We start from the raw sequence: 25,715 nt of genomic DNA, 5'->3' as shown, positions 1-25,715 counted from the left end.
CATTTTTATCACAGCAAAGAGACAAGTAAGCAGTCAGAGCTACTAAAACCCATCTGGTCATTCTCTTTTATTTGCAATGGCAAAATATATTTAAAAGAAAATATAACAGATGAAAAGCCTACCTTGGTGTTTGAAGTTAAGTGTTTTCTATCTGAGAAAAGAATGGATAGTTTAAATTAAATCTCCAAGAAGTTCAGTGATCTAACACCAAATCTCACAAATGCTTTCTCATGAATTAATTGTGCCATACGCATGTACATAGCATAAACATTTGTGATGTCTTAGATGAAACCTACAGTTGCTAACATTCTAAATATTTGTGAAGGTTCTGTGCATTGTAAATGTGATTGTAGATGCTGACATGTGCGTGTATACTCAAGTGTGTGGTATATGTGTTTGATAATGCTGGTGTGTGTGTGTGTATGTGTGTGTGTGTGTTGAGATCCAACAATGACATTAGTTGTTTTCACACAACTCAATCACCCTCCACCTTAATGTTTTGAGACAGCATCTCTCACGGGATCTCTTGCACATACATTTGGCTAGGCAGGTTGGCCAATGAGTTCCAAGGATCCAACTGTTTCCGCTCCATTCCACTCCCAACACTGGGATTCCCGGTGTTGCTCACCGTCACAAGTGGCTTTTATGTAAAGTCTGGGGATCACAACTGAGACCCTCACTCACTGAAGAAGGCATTTTACTGACCGAGCCACCTCCCGTCCTCTGGTAAAACACTGTCTTACCTAAGGAAATAGCTATCATTTCATCCCAACAGAAATAAATCAGATCATCAATAGCAAATCAAATAATTGTGATGGTTACACAACTAAGAATCACATGGCAAATGTGGTTTTCTGTACAGAAATTTTATCCCAATAAGACTGTAAACACAATACGAACAAAAAGTTTGTCATTTCCACCCTCCTGAGTTCCTTAGTGTTCACTAGACCACTCACTGTTGTAACATGAGTGGGGCCTGCTAGTTTGTGTTTTTCTGTCCTGCCCAGTCCCCTCAGTTGTTTAGCCCCAAAGAAAATAACACAGAGGACTCCATAAGTTATAAAGCTGATTGGCCCATTAGGTCTAGCCTCTTACTGGCCAACTCTCACATCTTGATTAACCTATTTTTCTGATCTGTGTTAGCCATGTGGCTCAGTACCTTTTTCAGTGGGGCAGATCACATCCTGCTGCTTCGGTGATCTGGGCAGGAGTGGGAGAATCAGCTTCCTCCTCCCCAGAATTCTCCTGCTCTCCTTGCATCATTTCCACTTCCTGTCTGGTTTTCCTGCCTACACCTCCTGCCTGGCCAATCAGCATTTATTTAAAACATGATTGACAGAATACAGACAATGCTCCCGCACCACACTGTGACCTGCAGAATTGTCCCTTTCCTGTGAACATGTTTACCTTCCTCTCCTGCCACTTTCAGCCTACCAGCCTAGCCCCTGAATCTGCTGGTTTTCTGCCTGCATCTTAGCCACATCTTCCCCCGTGAAACCTTCTCCCTAAACCCTGAGTGACAACTCTTGCTCAGCTCTCTGCGCAAATGTCATCGCTGTGACTTGAGCATGGCTTCATGGATCCCTGCAAGAGCCATTTGGTAAATGCTTGGACCTCGGTATGTTAGTGTTGGCAGGTTTATAATGTTGGGGCTCCGAGGAAGAGCTCAGCTGGGTTGGTGGTGTGCTCTGGGAAGACATTGCAGGAAGCCGCTCTCTCTGGCTACCTGCTTTGACACTGATATCTTCTAATCACTGCTGCCCCCCATAGTGCGATAGAGCTACAAGGGCTGCATCATGCTGTTTGGACTTCCAGGCTTTCAAAATGTAGGCTAAATACATTTCTTAATAAGGAGCCTGTCTCGGGTCCCTAGTTTCAACTCTGTTGCTGTGATTAAACGTCCTAACAAAAGCTACTTTAAGAAGGAGAGGGTTTATTTGGTCACAATTTCAGGTTACAGCCTATCATTGTGGGGAAATCAATACAGGAACATGAAGCAGACGCTCTCATCCACAGTCAAGAGCACAGAGACAATGAGAACAAAAACGCCTGCTCATGCTCAGCCCGTCTCCCCACACACACCCTCCCCTGACTTAATTAATCCAGGACTGAACTCCAGGGAATGGCGCCACCCACAGTGGGTCTCTCCACTCCTCAGGCAAGACCACAGGCCAACCTGATCAGGACAGTCCCTCACTGAGACTCTTCCCAGGTGATATGAGATTGTATCAGATTGACAGATAACATTATAGGGATGCAGATATGGCTCAGAGGTTAAGAGTACCTACTGCTCTTGCAGAGGACTCAAATTTGGCTCCCAGCACCCATGTCAGGCAAATCACAGCCATTCATAAATCCAATTCCAAGGTATCCGAGGCCCTCTTCAGGTTTCCTCAGGCACTGCAATCTGCTGCACACACCTTCTCTCTCTCTCTCTCTCTCTCTCTCTCACACACACACACACACACACAGAGAGAGAGAGAGAGAGAGAGAGAGAGAGAGAGAGAGAGAGAAATGCAAATCATTTTAAGCCTCTTAGAAAACCAGGGTAATATTTGCAACGTGTATGCCTAATCCCTATCTTTCCTTTTAAAAGTACATACATACACTCTTGGTGATGAGAATTCCAAGAATGATACAGCTTGGCTGGGGATGTAAGAGGTCGGGGTAAAGAGAGGCCCCCGTTCCATCCACAGCTCTGGAAAAATACAAAGAATGGAACAGCTCAGTTACAGACATGTGACTCGAACTATACTTAACATCTGACATTCAAGTCACTTGAGCCTCTGTCACTCCACTTGACCTTTGCCACAGCCTGTGAGAAAGACAGTTTTCCTTTTAGTATTCTGTAAGGAGCACAGCGAAGGGCAGAGCTGAGGTAACTTGCCCACGGATCTCCTGCCCGTTAAGGGGATCCCTTCCTAAGCAAACACTCGCGCTTCTCTCTCGAAGCCTTCCTGCAGAAGCACAGCAGTTCCCCTATGGATGACAGACCACAGGAAGCGACAGCAGTCGCAAGCGTGGAAGCCAGGGGAGACTTGAATTGAGTTAGAAACTGAACAGAGTCTCTCGGCTGGGAGATGGCACAGTGGATAAAGCACTTGCTGTCCAAGCATGAGGACCCAAGTTCAGATGCCCGACACCACACAATGCCACATGGGCATAGTGACCTGCCTCTAATTGCGGTGGTCTGAAAGGAGAGACAGAGGATCCTCAGAGCAACTCACTAGCTAGACTAGTCTGGTCTGGGAGCTCTGAGTTCAACTGAGAAACACTGCCTCTGTAAATATACAGTAATCAAGGAAGATAGTCAATATCGACCTCCAACCTACTCACATGCGCGCACGCGGGCACACACAAACACACACACACAAATGCGCATGTGGGAGAGCATGCACACCGCAAGGAAAACAATTGCATACCTCACACTACTGGCCTACAGACCTCTGAAAAGTCATCAGTTTAATCTTTAGTATCCTAGTTACACACACTAGTTTGACAGGGGCTTGTTGTAGACGTTTAGACTTACAGGAACATCTCTGATGCTTAGCAACTTTTAGTTTGGGCATTTGTAAGGTTTGTATTCTTTCTGCTTATTAACCATGTTTACAAAACAAAAAAAAAAATCATGGGTTCCAGTTAGCATAGCGTGATCATCATGCCTATAATCCTGTACAAAACGAGGATGTGGTCAGGCTGCGGTGGTGCACGCCTTTAATCCCAGCACACGGGAGGCAGAGGCAGGCAGATCTCTGTGAGTTTGAGGTCAGCCTGGCCTACAGAGTGAGTTCCAGGACAGACTTCAAAGCTAAAGAAAAACCCTGTCTGGAAGAACAAACAACAAAACAAAATGAGGATGTGACTCGCTTTGAGGTGTGGTTGAGGGGAAGGTTCTTATAGATATGAGGGAAGAAAGAGTACAGCCAGAAGCATCTGGAAGAGTCCAGATTCAGGAGAGAAGAAATAAACTGAATATGGCCAGCAGACTGGACTTGACCTTGAGAGGAGAAAGAGAGGGAGAGAGAGAAAAGGAAGACAAAATAGAACGCACGGCAGAAATGTTCGGGTTATACAGGATGAGAAACTGGGAAAGGGGAAGTTCATGAGCTGGAGAAATTTAGGGTAGAGGTGCAGGGTGAGAAGACCTAATTAGTCACAGACACTGAGTGAGCCTGGAGGTCAGCATTGTTTTGGTATGCTAACATGCACCACAGACAAATAGTTATTGTCCCTTCTGTGATGAGGAATGGCTCCTTTGGTAGAGGGAAACAGGTGCCAGAATTTGGGGGAGTGGAGTTGCCTTTGGACCTGACAGATCCCAGCACTCAAGAGGCAGAGGTGCAAAGATTCCAATTTTGGGGCCAACCTGGGCTACCTAATAGCAGCACTGAATCTCAAAATAGAAAAGCCAATTTTTAATTATTTTAAGAAGTATCTTTATTACATTTTTATTTATTTAGAAATGGTACATGTGTCATGGCGTCTATGTAGAAGTCAGAGATAACCTCTTGGGAGAGTTAGTTCTCTCCTTCCACCATGTAGGTACCGGGGACTGAACTCAGGTTGTTAGGCTTGGTGGCAAATGCCTAAACCCACTGAGTCATCTCACCAGCCTCCAAATCAGTATTTTAAATAAGTGAACAATTTGTATCAGGAAACCTCTTTAACCTGAGCATTTAAGAAGTACTTGCTTCCTTCAGAGTCAACAATGACGAGGCTCAGTGGGTAAAGCACTGGTCCTACGTGGTAAGGACCAGTTTGCATCGCAATACCCAGGTAATGCCAGACAGACAAGGCAGCCCACTTACAATCCCAAAGCTCAGGAAGCAGAGAGAAGACCCCAAAACAGGTGTAGAAACACCAAGCTGTCACATCAAAAAGGAGGAGGAAGAAGAGGAAGAGAGGAGGAGGAAGTGAGTGGGACAAAGACAGAGAGAAGATAAAAGGAGTGGAGGGGGAGGAGCAAAAGGAACCACTACCAGTATTTGAAAGGTGTTTATTACCATGTTCTACATAGGTACTCCCTGGCATTTCTAGGGATGCACATCTAGCTTTCTCTAATGTCATAAAATACATTGTATATATATGTGTGTGTGTCATAAAATACAATATATATACATTATATATATATTAAATACATAAAATCTGTCATAAAATACCCAAAATGCTGTGGGACAATGCTCTTGTATAGACTGTAAAGATCTGTCACTCATATTGGTTTAATAAAATGCTGATTGGCCAGTAGCCAGATAGAAAGTAGAGAAGGGGTGACCAGACTATAATTCTGGAAAGAGGAAAGGCAGAGTGTCAGTCACCAGCTAGATGCAGAGGAAGCAAGATGAGACTGCCTTACTGAGAAAAGGTACCAAGCCATATGATTAAACATAGACAAGAATTATGGGTGAACTTAAGTCATGAGAGCTAGTTATAAATAAGCCTGAGCAATAGGCCAAACAGTTTATAATTAATATATGCCTCTGTGCATTTATTTGGGACTGAATGGCTGCTGGACTGGGCAGGACAGAAACTTCCATTTTAGATAAACAAGTTGCAAGAAGGAAATGTTTAGCTTGACTGGAGGTTTCAGTTAGTGGCCAGTTGGCGACGCTGCTTTAGACATTTGACAGAGATGAAGTGAAACAAGCTGCTTACATGGGTAGGCAGGAGGCCGAGAAAGCTCACTTCTGCAGCAAAACCCAGCTCCCGTGTCTAGCAACCTACCGACCTATCTATTTATGAGGTCAGTGCCATTGTGGTCCAATTGCCTCCCCAAGGCTCTACTTCTGAGCACTAGAGTTCAAGTCTTCAACACAGGAGTTTTATGGGAAAGTTTGAGAACCACAATATTAGTATTGACAATTAAACACTATATAAACAATATTTTTGCATAGCCTTTCTAGTCTCTTACCTCTCCATAGCTCTACTCCCACAGAAGCCTAGTTTACTTCCATAACTGGACATGCTTCAGTTGCTTGCTATTCATTTGCTGACCCTTCACCTATTGGACTGATTGCTACTATAGATACAGATAATTCAATATCCCAGTGCTTTCTAAAGTAAACCCAAAGGACTCCCCCATCTCAAACCACTCTTTGAAGGTGAGATTTCATGATGTCATGTAGCTGTTAGGCTAAATATGTACCTCTAGATAACACTTAAGCTTGGAATTATGCCTGGTTTTACCAGATACGCCGCTGAACTGTCAGTTGTATATCACAGGGATGTCACTGCCATAAATCTTAAGAGTTAAAAGGTATAAAGGCTCTCCTACCCCATGAAAGTGTTAATCACACAAAATTCACGCTCCCATACAGCCTCAGAGGTTAGTAACAGAATGGCTAGTAAACTTTGATTTGGGTGCCACCTACTGGTAGGAAATGTATGTTAAAAGCCCACCTGGTTAAATGTTGAGCTATGTTAAGAATGTCTTTCCCTGACCTATGTTAAGGTATCTTTCATGTTCAGCTCACTTGAAAAGATAAAGCCCTTCCCCATTCCTATCTGGAATAATAAACTCATTGCATGAGGAAAATGAAAAGAACCAATGGAATATTCTTAAAATGTCCTAGTCTAGGACTGGGGAGACGACTGAGAGCACAAAAGGACCTACATAGACTGGAGGACGTGTTCCACTCCCAATACTCATGAAAGATCTAGAAAAGGAACTGGAGAGATGGCTCAGCGGGTAAAGTGCTTACCATCTAAGTATGAGGACCAGAATTCAGATCCCTAGTACCTACACACAAGACGTGGCAAAGCCTGTAATCCTAGCACTCAGGAGATAGACAGGGAATCCCACTGGCAAACTGGCTAGCTTAGGCTTGTTTTGTCGGTTCAGCAAGAGTCCCTGCCTTGAGTAAATAAAGTGGAGAGCTACGAAGGAGAACGTCCAGTGTCAGCCTCTAGCCTCCACATGCATCCATGCACCCACACATAACACACCCACATCCCCACCAGGAAAAGCCAAGCAACACAGGCAAGACTATAATGCTAGTATTGTGGAGGCAAAGAGGCAGATCCTGTCCAGTCAGTGAGGAGATCCAGTCTCAACAAATAAAGCAGAAAGCAATTGAGGTCCTACAGGTGCACATACACACATACTTTTTAAAAATTCTCCACCACTAGATCTCATTACAGATAGTTGTGAGTCATCATGTAGTTGCTGGGAATTGAACTCAGGATTGGAAGAGCAGGTGGTGCTCTTAACTGCTGAGCCATTTTTCCAACCCTTAATTACTTTTTTAAAAAATTACCATACATTTAAGAAACATTTTAATAAATTATTCCTATTATGCATTCTCATCTAATTAGCTGCTAAGACAATTTTGAAAGGCTAGTGATATACACACACATTCTTCAGTGGGCCTCCAACTCTGAATCTTCCTACCTCTGTACACCAGGCTCACATTTAATATTCAGAGATCCTTGCCTGAACAGTCAGTGATTTCACAAAAAGGAAAAAAAGGAAAAAAAAATACTTGAGACATTACAGAACAGACAACCAGTATTTTAAGAAAAGATATTTATTATTTACACCACTGAAATAGTCCTGTAAGAACAATGTACACCATGTTCATTTAAAAGGAGCAATTCCCTTCAAATACAAGAACTGTATAAAGCAATACTGTCAACACAAAACAGTGGTCACATTACATATCTGCAGGCTTAAGCATTGCAAGTAACAGGTATTTTTACTCTTATGGCCAGAAATGGTTGCTGCAATGGTGTTAGTAGTTGGCAATGACGCACAGCTGGAGTAGGCGGAAATGCTATCCATGCTTCAGAGAGGAGTTGGTGAATGTGCCTTTTCACTACTGCGGAAGGCTGTGCTCAGGACTACAGTTTTAGGCGTAAGTGCTTCTACTTAGCCACCAAAAGGATGCCTATTCTTGTCCTCTAGTGTGATTTCAGTTTGTTGTTGACCAGCCATGGGGCATAGCCTTATCATGCAGATGTCCTCCATTCTTAAGGAACACTGACAACTCCAGCTTTGAAATCTTCCTGGCAGAGGGCTGAAGAGGAACTCTGTGACAAGGAAAAACAACTCTAGGGCGTTTTCAGCACAACAAACTTGTTATTTAAAAGCTTATTTGAGCTTTTTGGTTTTGCTTTTGGTTTAAAGTGGAAAGCACTAGCTAGTTTGAAGATAGGTTTGGTCTCAGACTCAGGCAGCTGATTATACAAGGAGACAAAAAGCATAAGACAAAACTTGTTTGCAAAGTCACAGATGACACCAGTGGATATATTTTTCCCCACCTTCCATTTCATTTTCTGTTTTCCATTTTTTAGAGGGTTTGGAAAACACCTCAATAATCAATGCCAGAGAAAATTTTCTTCAGGAGTAAATAAACATAGAGGGAAGAGAACTTTTCTTTTTTTTTTAGCACTTTGTTATGATCTTCAAAAAAATACAAAATAAAATTTACAAAGCATTGGAAGACCACAGCTAGGCAGCCTGGCATCTGCTTCAGTGTCCAGCACAATCATGGTAATGCCTAGCAAAGAAACAAATGTCCGTGGATCTCAAGGATCTTCAACTGTGAATGTACCCACCGGTATCTACTGTCCTTGCTTCTTTGATAGATACCTGCAAGAAATGGGATAAACACTGGATCAGGTAAACTCATGAAAACAATCAACCTCTCCTGCCAAGGACTTATGGGCCTTTCAAGAGGAGGGCAGTTACTAGCTACGAGAAACTGCTGTGTGCCCCATGCCCAGAGTTATTGCAAGCACGTGTTGACTTTGACCTTCACAGGAGCTGCAGAATGAATTTCTGCTAGAACTTCCCCCTATTTTTCAGGTACAAAGGTTAAGGAATTTGTCAGGCTACTCAGATTCACAACTAGCCTTCGGAAGTTACAAACATTAGACACCACAGCACACTGCCTTTTCCAATGTTAAATAGCACTGTGATTTCTAATTACCTCAGACTTCAACTAAATATCGAATTTTTTCCTGCATAAAGATAATGGAATAAAAGATACTATAGGAGGCAGGGCACACAAACACATATAAACACAAAATGTTTTTAAAAAGGGACTGTGCTCAAGAGTGTAAAGAAGGCTGGGGCTGCAGCTCAGAGGTACAGTACCTACAATAGCATACATGTGACCCTAGATTCAACACCTAGCATTATAAAAAGAAAGACTACAAGGGTGTTTTACCAAGTGATCAACTGTTTCCTCATATTCTTTACTAGGATCCGCTGCTAGATTAAAATTTCGAACCCTTTCTCATATTCAGAAACTACCATCACTAGTTATATGTCAGTAATGTAAAAAGCCAAAAGTGGAATTTGAAGGAGCAAAGTGTCCACCAAGGGCTTCTCCTGGTGTTTCACCAGCACCAGATCTTTACAGGTCTGATTTTAAGGCAGCCTTACTTATAGGACACAAAGCCCTCCCATATCTCTAGGCTTCCTTGCTGTCACCTTGATGCTGACTGCGATCTGTACTGGACTTTTTCATGGCTGTACTCAAAGAAAGAGCCCAGAAGACTCCGCCAAATGGTAATCTTTAGAAAGAGACGTCATAAGCAACTGCTCTGCTCTCTATTCCTGCAGCTATACACTCAAGTTCCTTGTCATTTTAAACAATGTTGTGCTGAACAACTTAGAGCATAAGAGTGGTCAACTCCTAGTCAGCCCCATATACAGCCCAGCTGCTGGGAGGCTGAAGACAGGAGGACCAAGAATGTGAAGCCAGCACAGGTTACAAAGAGACCATGTCTTAAAGAACCACAGTGGGAGGAGCGCAGGGAATTCAGAGGATGGCCTGCTTCTGTCACAAAGCAACTCACCAGCCTCTCAAGTTCCCACTACTCCAACATTAAAGACCTGAAGAAATGTGGTATTGATTATGAGTACGGTAGGGGTTAAAAGAAATACTTTTATTTATTTTTTTATTAATTTTATTGAGTTATACATTCTTTCAATGATCTCCTCCCTGCCTCTCCCCTCCCCTTCAACCCTCTCCCATGGTCCCCATGCTCCCAATTTACTCAGGAGATCTTTTTCTATTTCCCAGGTACATTAGATCTATGTATGTCTCTCTTAGGGTACTCACTGTTGCCTAGGTTCTCTGGGATTGTGATTTGTAGGCTGGTTTTCTTTGCTTTATGTCTAAAAGCCACTAATGAGTGAGTACATATTATATTTGTCTTTCTGGGTCTGAGTTACCTCACTCAACATGATGTTTTCTAGATCCATCCATTTGTCTGCAAAACTCAAGATGTCATTATTTTTTTCTGCTGTGTAGCACTCCATTGTGTAAATGTACCACCTTTTCATTTTCTATTCTAGAAGAAATACTTTTGAGGAAATGCCAGTAGAAAAAAATATTTTTAGAATTTTCCCACTTTTTATATAAGCACATACCTTTAATCCCAGCACTCAGGAGGTAGAGGCAAACAGATCGCTGTGAGTTCAAGGCCAGCCTGGTCTACAAATCTAGTTCCAGGAGAGTCAGGGATACACAGAGAAACCCTATCTTGAAAACCAAAAATAAAATAAAATAAGGGCAGTTTGGCAATGCCAACATGCGAGACAAATGAGGGTTTGCATCTACCTTTCCCAGTACTTGTGATTCAGCTCCAGGAAATCGTCCAGCTTGGCTATCTCTTTAAGATACTGGGTGAGCTTCACCAGCTCTTTGTCTTTATCTCGATTCAGATGAGCTTTCATGAAAGGCCTTATCTGTCAAAAAACAAACAAACCTCACATCAGTGGCAGGAAAGTTAACAAAAGGTCATGCTATGCCATCAGGTACTGAGGCTAAAATACCAATGAAAGTGACTCACAGTAACTAAGTTTACACAAGTCTCGGGTACAGGTTTAAGCTCTTCCGTCTTCAGCTTAAACTGGACACCGGCCTCCTCCAGCACTGGGATCTGCATGGCTACTTGTATGCTGCTCACATTTTATTTCCTTCTGTCATCTGAGTGGCTCCCACTAACTGATTCATTTACACCATCTACTTTTAGAGTCAGTCCAAACGTGATCTTGACCTAAGCACAGCGGAGTCCTCTCTACAGCAGCATTCCTCTACCCTGTCTACACTTGTCGCTTTGCTGGGTGTTTGCCTATGTGTGCCCTGTGTACGCGTAGGAGCCAGTTCTCTCCCTCCACCATGTGCTTCCTGGGGATGAACTGACACTGTGCAGGCCCCATTATGCTGAGATTATTACACATTAATGCCAGTTTTCTGCCACATTTTGCCATAAACATTTCATTGTCATTTATGTATAAAGATCAGTTTCCATAAAAGGGCAGTCATGTTCTCCCAAATTATAAGGTTGATATATTTTATATCTTCACTTAAAAAGTACTACTTCAAATTATAAAAGTCAGGAAAACAGGAGAGACTGGATCTTGATTTACACAGTGAGCGAGTGAATTATGACTTATCTTTACATAAATTAAGTATGTTTGGGGTGTTTCAGAATATTAGAAGACGGTCCAGAGTGAACACACTTGCTTCTCTTCCAAGGCAACAGGTTGAATCTGTGCTACAATCCGGGCTTCTATCACCATTCTGACACTTGCACTACACTCACTATGCACTAAACCAACTCAGCCTGAAACTCTGCAAAGGCTCCCAGGACCTACTTTCTACAAGTCCCCACCCCTTGTCTTTATCAAGATCCTAGCTGACTGCGTTCAGGACAGAGGGAAACCTCGTACAACAGGATGTCCACTTCACCGGGAGACATCCTCACTACTGTCAGAGCGTCTCTGCTCATACTGTGCAGATGTCTAGCAGCCATGGGCATCAGAAGCATTCAAGCTTCACCGTTCTCTGCTGCCAGGATGAAGTGCCTCTGTAGTTCCTACACAGATGCTAAGTGACTCATGCTAAGATTATCATTGATTCAGGAACCTAGTCACACAGACTCTGTCCAAATCCTGTCACATACCCATCACATACACGATTTTGAATAAGTCTTAACTTTTCATCCTAGGATTAAGAAAGGGAAACAAAATATATGTGATTCCTTCTATCACTTGTGCCTGATAATTCTAAGATCTGTGCTTAACTGAAAGAATCCAAAACCCTCACAACCATCTATAACTCCAATTCAGTGATCTGACACCCTCTCCTGGAATCTGTGGGTACCAGGTACACAGTGACAAACATATAAACATCTGGCAAACAGTTATAAACACAAAATAAAAGCAAGCAAATTGATAAACTGTGTTTGGGGTGTTGTGTATGTGTGTACATGCATCACTGAACATTTCCTTTCCTGAGATACATGAGATGGATTTTACCACTGTTTGAACACCACAGAATATACTTTATCTGACTGCACACCTAAGTCCAATGGTAAAGCCTACTGCTTTCTCCCAGTCCACAAAACCATAGCATGTTACTGTACTAAGCACTGTAGGCAACTGTAACACAATGATTAAGTATCTACACAAAGACAGGGCACAGTAAAAATACTAGGTAACAGGAAATTTTCTGCTCTGTTATCATAAAGGGCCCATTCTAACACTCCCAGTCTGAAAGATCATCCAAAAGTCCATTACACTCCACACTGAGGTTACATGAGCCTAGAGCAAGTAAAGCTGTCTTACCTTCAGTCCGTTCTGTGGATTCATTAGAAAATTTCTTCCTATGTCATCAAACATAATGGTGTTTTTTTTGCTGTAGAACTCAGAAAACTTTCCCCAAATGACACCAAGAGGCTTCACCTTAAAATAAAGGTTTATATTTAACTCAGTGTGAGTTAACAGCTCACCCCATCCTAAAAGCAGAGCAAGCTTCTTCCTGCCTGTAGGGGTGAACTGGATGACCACCAGGCACTACGTGAAACTACAATGTTCAATGGCTTGTGCATGTGTACCTCATCTAGTCCTACCATAAAACTTTACACAATATTCACATGAAGATTCTAGGGCAAAAGACATAGGTATTTCGTGGGCTAATAGAAAACCACCTCTCTCACGATCTAGGGACATCTTAGTGAGGAAAACTGCCTTAGGCTCTTTCAATTAATAATTTAGGTAGCTTATTGCAAATATATATGGTTTTTCTTGTTGTATTTCTTTGTTTTTGCCATTTCGGAGCCTACTCTGCAGCCCAGGCTGACCTTGAACTCATATTCCTCCAGTCTCAGCCTCCTGCACACTGGAACAGAGGTGGATGTCACTGTGTCCCAGTGATTTTTGTCTTTAAGTCACTGCACCAGTGTCTGATTTCTAAGACATTTGATCCACAAACTTCAAAGGCACCAGAATTTAATTCCTGGTTTTGTTTCAGAATTCCTAATCCAGGACTACAAAGGGACAAAACACTACAGACCTATCTGCTGGCACTCACATAGTTTACAAGACTCAAAAAATCCAAACTGACAACACCACGTCCATATAGAAGCATTGTCACCAGCTAGGCCTGAGGCGGAGTAATGTCTTCCTACAGCAGTGGTTCTCAACCTTCCTAATGCTGTGACCCTTTAATGCAGTTTCTCATGCTGTGGTGATCCCAACCATAAAATAAATTTCACTGCTACTTTATAAGTGTAATTTTGCTGTTATGAATCGTATTGTAATGTCTGTGCCCTCTGATGGTCTTAGGCAACCCCTGTGAAACAGCTGTTTCACCTAAGAGGTTGCAACCCACAGGCCGAGAACCACTGTGCTAGGAGGAAGCATTCACCAACTATGAACCTTTTATTTTGGAGCATAAATATGAATGAACAAAACATTCAGAAAATGCCTAAAATACATCAATTTCTAAAAAGCAGATTGTTCTTAGATAGTGGCAGGACTTCCACTCAGTGAACTGAGTCAATGGGTGAGATGAGCGGGCAGCGAGGAGAGAACACTTGAGGAGCGCTCAGCTTAACACGAAGACAATGTTTTCTTCCAAGGAATACTATTTTAACATTTTTTTCACCTAAATTTTTTCTACTATTTGTTTATTCCTGAAACACAACTGCCCAATTTTTGAATCAAGAATATAGAAACTAATATGGTAAGTCAGACTCTAGAGGTTTGCAGGAAACTTGTCTCAGGTTTGATGATGAGATTGTTCAGATACCAGGACTAGACATCCTACATCTTAAGTCTAGCACACCTTGTTCCCCCAAACATGGACTAATATTGCTGACCACAGAATAATCTGAAAACAAAGAAATACACAAAGGAAAATTTCAAATCATGTGTTAATATGATAGGTAACAACTAAACAGTCTAGTTCATTCACCTCCAGGCTTGGTTTTTTGTTTTTTCAATTAAAAAAAAAAAAAACAGCCTCAGAAAGTTCACTAAGTTAAGGGGAATCCTAGAGTACACAAAGGCTAAGAACCATTCCCACTGGCCTGCAAACATCACTAAGACTGCCTTTATTTGAAGTCCTTAACCATTCTGCTGCATCAAAGGAGGAAGTAGATTGCACCACACGCACCAATCACAGCTCTCCATCGCCAACCACAGGGAGTGAGCTGTCCTCTGATGTCCCACCACTGCAGCCCTGCTGGACTTAGGTTTCCTGAGCTCCACAACACTTAGACCGCAGAAGGCAAGCGGTAGGTCATAATTACATGTCTCTCCTGGTGTGTGAGTAGCTCTTGCACTGAGGAAGTCCTCGTGTACGGAGGCTACTGTTTACACTTTACCACCAGCTCTCTTCCTTCCTAATACAGGGACATTTTCCTCATCTTTATTACTAACTGTGCCTGTGGTTGGGCTGTGTAGGAGCAGTCACTTGAGTAAGCCACGTCAAAATTCCTCATTTTTAAAGCCCGATCCTCTTCTCTGATGTCCTGTTGCTATTTCCTAGGATGTAACCTGGTCCATGTATTACTTAATACATCAGTTTCTTCTAGAGAAGAGTGAGTATACTTGTTTCCAGCAAACTTCCTGAGTTTTTCTCTTCTACCTGGTGTGGCAGCACCTCACCATCACTACAGCTAGCCTTCACACCATTCCTTTCGAGATAGCCTCTCAATAGCTTTGCTTGCATCATTATAATTCATTTAAATTTTTTAACCTAATTCATTTATTTTCTATTTTTGAGACAGGGCCCCATTATGTAGCCCTCACTCCTCACCGGTCTGGAACTATGTAGACCATGCTTGACCTTGAACTCAGAAAGATCTGCCTGCCTCCTGAGTGTTGCAAATCTTTTAAAATATAATGTCTTTGTCAAAATTCAGCTGCCACTTTACTATCTGTTCAGATGAAATTCTAAATTCTTTCTACTTTTTTTTTCTTTTCTGAAAGTTTAAATACAAAAATACACTCATCTTTAAGAAAAGCAACAGGAGCTCTTACATCGATGAGCCCCCTCCTCGGCGTGTGCACCGTTATCATGGCAGCGCTGTCCAGCATGAAGGTAATCTTGTAGTTAGCGTTCGTGCTCACTCCCAGTTCCTGTAACACAGACGTTCATGAGGTTAAAATGTAGGAGTGGAAAATCCCAGGCTGTCTGAACATTCTATCTGCAATTAATCAAACTGTCAATTTAATTTTCTACAGCAATTGCAGCCACATTCTGCTACACAACTGGGAAGTATTTGTTTTGTTGAACTGTGTTAGTGAGCAAATCAGAAGTGGATTCATTCCTAACTGGCCATTTTAGAATGAATCACCTCATCAGTATCGCACAACAGAGCAAAGGGCAAAGCAAACATTATTGGAGTAAAAGGGAGGTAAAAACAGGGCTTAGCTTTTCCTTGGAACCAGCTTAGGCATTCAGATCAACCCATCATTAAGCAGGCTCAAACACACCCCTACTCCCAATACTGGCATTCTGTAGCCATTAAAAGGAAGCCAGTAAAAATGAAATTGATTCAGTCTTGGAATCTTTCATCTGTCTAATGTGATTTTAGAACATGGTGAAATGGCTTGTTTCTAACACTTACTTTCATTTTAGCTTCAATCCACTTCATATTTGTTGCAGCTAAAACATGAGGAATAATACAATACATATGAAAAGTTTGAGTTTCATTTTTTTAAAAAGAATTTCTTCTGAATAAATAAACTTCCTAAGCAAGACCACAACTTTAAAAACATCATAAATAATGATCCCTAATAGACTTACTTTAGTGTGTCTTCTAAAAAGAATAATACTTAAATCACTTATTTGTATGACAGAGGTAACCATGATAACTAAAACCCAAACTCCATTTAAATCAGCCACTATTCTTCATTCATTCCAAAGTGAGTTTGAGATGTGTGGATCTCAACTTTCTCTGGCAGCAGATCCAGGAAATGCATAAGCACTTATGGTGTCAAAAGTTTGTGTGGAAGACTAGCCAGGCTTTGTCACGCTTAGCAAAGGACGCTTACTAAGCCCAGCATCTTAAACCTGAGACAAACGTATGAAGTCCCCTACATTACATGTCTGTGACATCAGCCAGCACAATCACTGACACAAAGTCAACCGCTATCTTCACATACTCTCCTGGTCTCAACTTATGCTTTACATGCAGAATTGGCCCGTAAAACTCCAAGTTTAGAGAATGTCATATTTCCAATGAAAACAATCGTTAAGAAAAAGTTAACTAGTAGCCATTCTGTACAAGTAATTTCCAGATGAAAAACGAGAGACACACAGAGTAAACAGTTCTTCACCATTAAGGCATCACTGTGTGTTAGCAATGGTGCTAGTTACTAGACCTCCACCCAAAATATAGGTCAAAGTACTACTTCCAGGTGAAGAGAGGGAGGCTCACAGAGATTAAATGACCTGCCTGACTCCACAAAGGACACCACTTCCTAGCATATTTAGCTCTAAAGTAAGTATCCCTTTTCAACCTACAGCCATAAAATAATTTATCAATAACTTATTTTAAATATATGATATAAAGGTTCTCTAAATGCCAATGTTTAAGTTCTTTTCTCTGTGAAAAAAATTACTTCAGCTAACTCTTTTCTCCCAACTTCAAAAATGAAATTACCACACTTTCCCTTGTTTTTAATCTTACCAGCTGTGAACTAAGCGCCAGTGCGCAAGGGATGTACTCTCCATTACAAGGGAAGTACAAAGAAAGTTTACAGACTACAACCAACTACCTGGCTTCTCATCAAATACCCACTACAATTACATGGGAAACTTTTACACTTGATAGAATCCTATTCCGGTCATGGTAACTCTCTGATTATGAAACTGCCAAGAAGTAATTTCCAATGTCTGCAGAGGGGTGGGATGTCTGATTCATTACCAGGAAACAGAAAGACAAATGTCAACCGAACTCAAAGTGTGACCTTAATACAGCTGGCTTCTGCTCTGCGGCAAACTCATGATCTATCGTGTGTCGACATGTCCACAAGCTCAACCTCAGAAACACTGCTCCTGTCGTGTGTTCACTTTTCCGTAAGCAATTCACACTGTTCTTTACTTCTGTCCAGCTGCATTGCTAAGATATTTTTGTAAAGAAATATATCTCCAAATATTTTTGAAACTAGAGTGAGGAGTAAAGGGGAGGTACTACGGATTAAGGGTTGAGGATAGAGCTCAGTGGCAGAGTGTCTCTAGCCTGCACAGGGTCCCTAGTTCAATTCCCAGTATGCAAGAACAAATGAATAAGCACTTATATTCTAACATCATGGCCTATTCTTGTCCTATACTCAACTATCTTCTTACTATTAAAAAATACACATGCACTTTATATAATGACATAAGGAAGTCAAACATCATTTTAGAAATTCACTGTAAGAAAGAAAACATTCACATTTAAACAAATGTTTCCTAGTAGTGTTTTGTACAGTAAAACAATATAAGTAACAAACTTATTTCCATGGAAAACTAATAAAAAAATTAGGCTTACACCAAATAACAATGTCATAATCTTCATATGCGGATGTTAGAAATTCATGAAGATAGGGTCTCATTAACTCTACCCCAGTCTCTGCACAAGACCTATGATCTAAAAAAAAAAAGTGGATCATAAAAACAATTATTAGTTTATTATCAGGGACAAGTACTGGCTAGAATGAAGTCATTATTAAAAAGAAACCTGTCATGGGAAAAAATACACACAACTGCACACAGCTTGAGGCTGAAGGACACTGAAGGTGAGCGGATGTTTTTACAAGGCACAGAATTTAATGTTCTTGAACTGCAGTGTCAAAGGATCAATTCTATATAACATGCAATGAGCAACACTGAAAAGTCACACTTAAATGGACCACTGTATATTTTTTCAATTAGTCTGAATATTATTCTCAATAATGAACAGTAAGCAAAGCCCCCATACTCACATATACTCATCACCCTAAGAAAATCAACATTACCGCACAACAAGTACAATCAACTGATTAATTCTTAAGCAAAGTGCACAGTAAGTTATAACGCATTTAATGCTCAGGGTTACAAGCAAGAAAACTTCACTATCAAAAAGTATATATTTATTGCCAATACTAGAAGATGAAACAAATGTCTTTAATTTTCAATTGACAGGACTAATTTTAAATTTAAGAAAGGTACCTGAATATATTTAAACAGAAAACAAGGGTAAAATATAAAACACTATTTTTTAAAATAGTCCTCATTAAAGTGCCAATCAGGGTTAAGTTGGTTAAATTATAACACATACGTCCTATGCCCCCACAAATAACCTATGTGAGCATACAAATATTCTTAGCTATGTGGCTTGGTCAGGGTTTCTATTGCTGTGATAAAGCACTACGACCACAAAGCTCCTATGGCTCGCAGGTCCCCGTCCTATCTGGAGAGCAGGCAGGGCAGGAGCTCGGGCAGGAGCTGGAGCAGGCACGGAGGAACAGCACTTGCTGCTCTGCTCCCACGGTTTGCTCAGCCTGCCTGTCACAGCACCCAGGACCACCAGTCCAGGGAGGGCACCACCCACAGTTAACTGGACCCTTCCAGATCAATCACCCATCAAACGTACCACAGGGCTGCTTAAGGGCCAACTGGATGGAGGTATTTTTGTTTTAATTAAGGTTCCTTTTCCCAGACAATCCTGGCTTGAGTCAAAAACCAGCCAGCACAATATATATTTAATTCAAAGCAATTAACAACAACAAAAAGGAGATACATACAAACACACTAAAAAAAAATTAAAACATTAAAAGAAGTCATCTTTGGCTCTTAAAATTATAGGTAATGCCTTCTTTGCTTAACTATATTTCCTAGATGAATGATTTATTTTTGTAACAATAAGGACACTTTCAAATACTTCATGTAGACACGGAGTTGCTGGCGGGGGGCGGGGGGGCTGTTACAGGTAAAAGAACAGCAGAGTGTACCTTAGCTGACTCACCAAACAACGTATAATCGACATCCAGCACCAGAAGCTTTTTCCCTTCCCTGGGAGGGTTCAGCACTTCCACTTTGTACTCCTTGACTCTGCGAGAGATCTTCAGTAAGTTTTCTTCCCTAACAGAAAAGGTAAGATCAGATGAAAATCCCCTCTCTTTGCACATAACAACCTCTTTGAAGGCCAAGAGCACTTACCTATTTTCTACTTCAACTATTTCATCTTCAATGTCAAAGTCGTTGATGACATCATCATTGTCAGGGGGAGGGCATAAGACGTCTTCCTATTAAGACAGGAAAGTTGTGTTTCACCGTAACAAAAACATGTTGGCAATCTGAGCTCAAGCACACAGCGTGGGAAAATCTCCACTGTTAATTACTTGTTCTGTATGTCACACACAGGCTATATATACTTACAACTAACTATACACTGAGAAGGTCCCCACTACTTAGCTCTGCCGAGTTAATACCACATTCATCGTGCAGTTATCTTTTACCAATCATGAGATGGAAAGTTTTAGCGCAATTAAAGCTATAACAGTACAGTGTATATCGTAACACCTTCAAGGGACATATGGTAACAAAAATAAACATTTACCAAGCTCTCCTCACGAGTTCCCATCATCATGATTTTAGTATTTGGTTTCAGTTTGAGAGCTCCAAGCTTAACATCATTTTCTGCAGGTTTGCCTACAATACAAGCAAATGACTGTTTTCTCACTAAAGTTCAAGTGCTGGTTCCACTATCCCATTACATAAAAGCCAAACATCAACAGGTCTGGTAGTATTGGGTTTCTTTTGTTCCTTTCTTAGTTAAAAAAAAAAAATGCTACTACTGAATATGTACTTAGCTTAGTAAGTCATTTGTAATACAAGGGTTAATCTCCCATCTGCCCTGGCAGTGGACTACCTAATCAAAACCAACTCATGTTTTATTGCTCAAGATAAAGATGGCACCTCACTAGAAGCCTTGACGCCCAAGACTAAACTATAGATTCTCTAGTACCTCAAACTCACCTGTCAATGACATAAATGATCCAAGTAAGCTAACCACGGACAGTACTAATAAACTAAGTATAATCTCTACTTCTGAAACAAGAGACGATTTGGGAAGAAAACAAGCCCAAGTAATAATGAAAGGTAAATTGCAGATGCCAGAAACAAATGACTCTCACCTGGGATTTCTGTGTCAAAGCCTTAACAAGCAAATACCAACTGTCAGGGGACCCAAAGTCATCCAAACAGTAGCGGTATTTTCAAGTAACTGTTCATTATCCTTATTTTTATCACTGAAACACATTTAGAAAACTCAAAAAAAGTTTCTTTTATTTTAAAAAAAAAAACATAACCATGATAGCAAACAGGAAAACCCATAACCACCAGTGTAAAAACCTCCAAGTGGGGAGATTACCTTTAACTTTGAGCCCCAGTAACTTCTGGCGCTCCGGGAGCACTCCCGTGAGGGTCTTGAGGAACTGCTTGAGATCCAGCACAGTATCATCTTCTGAAAGCGTGGTCACTGAATACTCCTGCCCACCCCATTTCACAATGATGGGCAGTGCCATTCTTCAAGCATACGAAGTGGTAGCTTCTGTCGGAACAAAGTACCTAGAAGACAGGCACACGCACAGTAAGGGCTTGCAGTCTGAACCCTACTGTACAGTCTAACTGGTGCGGGAGAATTATCTGTATTCTGTCAATCATATTTTAATAAAACGCTGATTGGCCAGGCAGGCAGTATAGGCGGGAAAGCCAGACAGGAAGTAGGGGTGGAGCAAAGAGACTGGGAGTATTCTGGAAGCAGAAGCTCTCTCAGCCACTCCTGTACAGACCACCGAAGAGGCAACATGTAAGCTGTCACACCGAGAAAGGTACTGAGCCCATGTGGCTAACATAGATCAGAATAATGGGTTAAGATAAGTTATAAGAACTAATAAGTAGCCTGACCTAATAGGCCAATCAGTTTATAACCTAATGTAGACTCTGTGTTATTTTCTTTGTTGTTTGCTGGCTGTTGGGGTACTGGGAGGGACAGAAACCCCAACAAGCCGGCCCTCCATGTTACAGTACAGTCTAACGGTGGAGATGGGTGTGCCTCCTACAAAAGGGGCTCACAGAATCCCACACACTACAATTTTCTCACTCATTTTGGCTTAAAGTTAGTATTTCCTAACACTCTTTCAAATTCTTCCTCTTGTTCAACTAGCAAAGAACAATGAGCTGCCTCCTGCTTGGTTTGGCTGGGTTTGTGCTGGAGAGGCAAGCCCCTCCACAGGATATATCTATGTTCATTAAATGACAGAGAGGCATTCACTGGGAGCACTGAACGCGGAACAAACTACCTGGGCTCAGACCCAAGATCTCTCATGTACTATGTCGCTCCTGAAGTTACTTTGCTTAGCACATACCTTCCCTCATCTGTAGAACAGAGGAATGCTATTTGCATCATAAAGCTATTGGGATGAATAAATCAGTTAACATTTCTAACTACCGGGGAAGCATTACGTAAGCTTCAATTATATAAATTTAAAGCAGTCCTAGATAATACACCATTATGTGCTTTATATTTTACAAACTGACCAGATGTACAAAGATTGCAGGGCGGTGGTGGTGCACGCCTTTAATCGCAGCACTCGGGAGGCAGAGGCAGGTGGATCTCTGTGAGTTCGAGGCTAGCCTGGTCTACAAGAGCTAGTTCCAGGACAGGCTCCAAAGCTACAGAGAAACCCTGCTCGAAAAACAAAACAAAACAAAAAAATCTCATCTAGTAAAGGTGTCTAATAACTCAAAGTGGATCTACAGGAGTTAAAGCATCAAATTTCAGTTTCAAAAAAACAAACCTGCTCATATAGCTCCAACCATAAAAATGTTACATGGCAGCTGCTATTCTAACAACGAAATGCAGGTTGCTTGTCCCATGAAGCTATCAACATTTATAAACTCATTTCCTTCATAGGTCGGAGAACTGAGCTTCCTATTGGCATTCTGCAAAGCTTCCTCATATGTAACAAAGCATTTGATTGCACAAAACCATCACAACCAACTGTGAGAGAAGGTAAACCTTAAGCGACAACCTGCAAAAACCTAACTTGGAAAGTCTGTCACCGTGCTCATTATAAAATACTAACAAATCCCGACTCACGCTGGCTGATGCGGTTCCCTTCACCTACTCATATGTTAATAATGTTCTACAGAAAATTTGCAGAAAGCCTGCTAATTAGGGCAATAAATGTCACTTTAGGCAGAATCTGCCCCCTAAAGTGTTATGACCTTGAATAAAAAGGCATGTGAGTCAAACTGAAATAGTTATATATGTTATTTTTCTGTAAGACACAGAAATGGGAATGACTGTTCATAAGGGTTAGGAAGGCATCTATCACTACTTTGTGCTGTGATGGGCACTTGGAGACCATGAGAGTGCTAATTCATGGTTCCCAATCAAGAGCACCAACCTAACTGGAGAAGACTTCTTGGAAGTGCCATCAGAAGGTAAAGGAAATGAACGGGAAAGGGACCTGATAATGTGCGTGTTAACCAGTCTTACTCTACAGTCTCTGAAGCATGCTGAAACCCGAGCACGCCATTCTTCTAGGCTCTTCCAGGTTACCAGCTTTAGAAAAATCTGCCAATGGCATGGGCTCCATGTGCTTAATAAAACAGAGCACTACTTCATAAAGTACTTCTGCCACAAATGCTAACTAGAAGTTGGTGAATGCCCTAAGAAGCCGAGCATAGAAAACAAAGGTTATATACTTAAACTGCTTAAGTTCCTAAAAGTTCTTTTTTTAATTTTGGAATCTTATTTCATCACTACCGAGAATCAGGCAGGACATAAAAGCATGGCATTTTTATGCTTTTTCTTATACAACTCTAATAGTTTATTACATTACTATACTGTCCCAAATTGGGGATGGGAGCAATAAGCGGTAATAGCAATCAAACTCAGAAGCACATGTTTATGGGAGTTCTGCCCAACATCCAGTATTGGCTTTGCCTAGTCAGTTCTTACCTCTGTCCCTCAGCCTGCTAAACCCTAAGATGAGTCAATTCAAATTTACGTGTCTTGATAAGCGATAACAAGATGAACAGTAGTGGTGAGAGAAGGGCATGCTAAACATCGTAACTGTCTCAATCTTGACAATCCTGAACAGCTGCCCTCGCTGTACAGGCTAGAAACCTGCAAAAGAAGTCACAACGACTCGCCCAACACCGCACAACGAAAAGCAGCTTAAAGGCGGTAATTTCAAAAGTAACAGTGTGAACTTTTCATTAAGCCTGGTAAGAGCGAGTGTGCGGTGGCGGGCTCTGGGCCCGGGCACCAGCCAGCAGCCGCCGCGCGGGGTACAGCTGGGACTGGACCGGGAGAGCATCCGAAGGTAGGCAGAGACCCAGACACAAACTGCCTGGGACGCCTTCAACAACCACCTTGAGGGGACGGCGAGACAGGCCCAGCAAGAGGGAGGAATGAGGCCTGCGGGACGCAGAACATTCGAGGATGGGGGGAGCCCTGGGATCAGGTGAGAAGGCCGGATGCGAAGGCGGCGGCCACGACCCGCAGCGCGCCGGGACAGGGGCCTCTGGGTGCCAGGCGGGACAGCCGCGGTCCCAGCCCGCCCGGCCCGTCAGCGAGACAAACCACGAGGTGCATGCAATTCGGTAGCACTCCCCAGCCGCGGCGTCGCCTTCACAGGCAGGCGTGCCGGCGGATCCCGCGTCCCCTCACCTGGAGCGCGGCGGAACCAGCCACAGCGGACACCAAAGCCGGCCGCAGCGGAACCTAAGAAAGCCGGAAGTAAGGGGCGGGGCCGGAACCGGCGAGCGGACCGGAAGTGTGTGGTTGAAGCCGGAAATGTACTGTAAGGGAACATTTTGGAATGTAAGGAAACATGGGAACAGTTTGTTTGGTTTCTCTTCAAATGCTAAGCCTGGAGAGCCCCTGCCAAGCGTCTCCGGAGAGTGACGAGAAAGCCGAATCTTTTCCAGACCGTGACCTTTGTAAAAAAAAAAAAAAGTCCCCAGTTCCTGGGTGGCCGCCGACCATTTTGCGCATGCTCCGAGTCCGGGTGGGTGCTTCGGGCTTGTGACGTATTTTTTCGCCAAAAGCGATCCGTGTGGGTCTTGGTCGTTAGTGTTTCCATTCGTGCAGAGGTCTGTGGTACTCGCGAGGCTGTAGCTCGTGCAGCAGAATCCTGTCCCGAATGAAAACGAGCAGATGGCCTTTGAGAACTGAAGACGAGACCTTTCTATAGACGCAAAGAGCCAGTAATACTAATAATTTCGGGTCTTTCGAATTTTACTCATTCCAGAGGAAAATTGGGGGTCCGGAAAGAGAAAGGGCGGGCCAGAGTGACCCAGACACTCCAGGAACAAATGTCTGCGTGACACCTGTGGTCCAGATTTGTGTCTCTGCTCAGAACGCCACCCACTAATACATGCTTTGCCTCGTCCTTAAATGCAAGAAAAGCTAATTCTCTTTACAAAAGAATCTTTGCTGTAATGAAAATACACGCTACTGAGTTCGAAAACACCGGGAGACCAGATTCGATTTAATTCTAATTAGCTGAGCTTTTGTTTTTAAACTGTCGTTGTCCTTAGTTCCCGCGAACTAAGAGGGGAAGAGGGTGTTTAAAGGCATGTTACAGTTACCTCATGCCTTCAGAATTTACATCCATATGAGGAATTGACTCATTCCCCCTGAACATAACGATAAGCAGGACTTACCAGAGCAAGCGATTAATCATCTATCTCATAGCAGTTTTACAATTCTGGGGATGGAGCAAGGCATCAGAGTTGCTAGGAACTTATGTTTTAAGGATTTAAGATGGATTCCTCAAAGTTTTCCTTAGCCTTCACATACGAAGAAGTCTATCTGAGCCCCTTCAGGTGACTGGGAACCAAACCTGGGTTCTCTGTAAGAGTCATGGCTCCAGTCCCATCTCAAGGGTTTTAACCCAATATCTCTTCTTGCTTTATTTACCCGCTAACTAGATGCTTAGCATGGCCTAGTTCTATTTTCATCACCACAATGAGTAGAATTTGTTAATCACCAAGGTCAATAAATATTTAAATGCTACTCTACCATTGGCACAGTAACACTTCCTGAGGAGGTTCTTGTTCTGATGTTAGAAAAAACATGTTACCAGAGGTCTAATAACCTAGCTATTACCAGAAAATAAATAATAGTAGCCAAGTGTTTAATAGTATTTCTCAAAAAGAATATTGTAGCAGAACAGTTTTTGGCCAATCTAAAAGATGATTTCAATTCGTCTTTTGGCTATTTCTTTTCTTTCTTGTTTTGTTTTTCTGGAGGTGAGTATCAAACCCAGAACATTGCGTGTGCTAAGCAAGTGCTCTTCCATGGAACTACATCTCCAACCCTTTGTTTGTTTGAGACAAGATCTCCATATTTAGCACTGCTGGCCTGAAACTCTTCATTCTTTGGCCTTGACCTCTCAAGTTCTTGGATTACAGACATACATCAGCATA

The 25,715-nt window shown here is 42.1% G+C and overlaps 1 protein-coding gene across 1 annotated transcript; it reads right to left on the bottom strand.

Annotated features, from left to right (window-relative positions):
- Positions 1-7,505: 7,505 nt before the first annotated feature.
- Positions 7,506-24,051, bottom strand: Ublcp1 (ubiquitin like domain containing CTD phosphatase 1). Its single transcript, XM_048435969.3, has 11 exons — positions 23,953-24,051; positions 20,641-20,837; positions 19,828-19,919; positions 19,428-19,513; positions 19,234-19,349; positions 17,779-17,877; positions 15,871-15,908; positions 15,281-15,379; positions 12,581-12,697; positions 10,569-10,696; positions 7,506-8,587 (listed from the first exon to the last, which is right to left on the bottom strand). The coding sequence occupies exons 2-11, from the start codon at positions 20,792-20,794 to the stop codon at positions 8,560-8,562; spliced, it is 957 nt and encodes a 318-aa protein (XP_048291926.1). The 5' UTR covers positions 20,795-20,837; positions 23,953-24,051; the 3' UTR covers positions 7,506-8,559.
- Positions 24,052-25,715: the final 1,664 nt, after the last annotated feature.

This window comes from Myodes glareolus, chromosome 9 (genome assembly GCF_982192425.1).
Source record: "Myodes glareolus chromosome 9, mMyoGla1.1, whole genome shotgun sequence".
NCBI classification, from domain to species: domain Eukaryota; kingdom Metazoa; phylum Chordata; class Mammalia; order Rodentia; family Cricetidae; genus Myodes; species Myodes glareolus.
The sequence above is the reverse complement of the archived record's forward strand: the minus strand, read 5'-3'. Positions and strand labels throughout refer to the sequence as shown.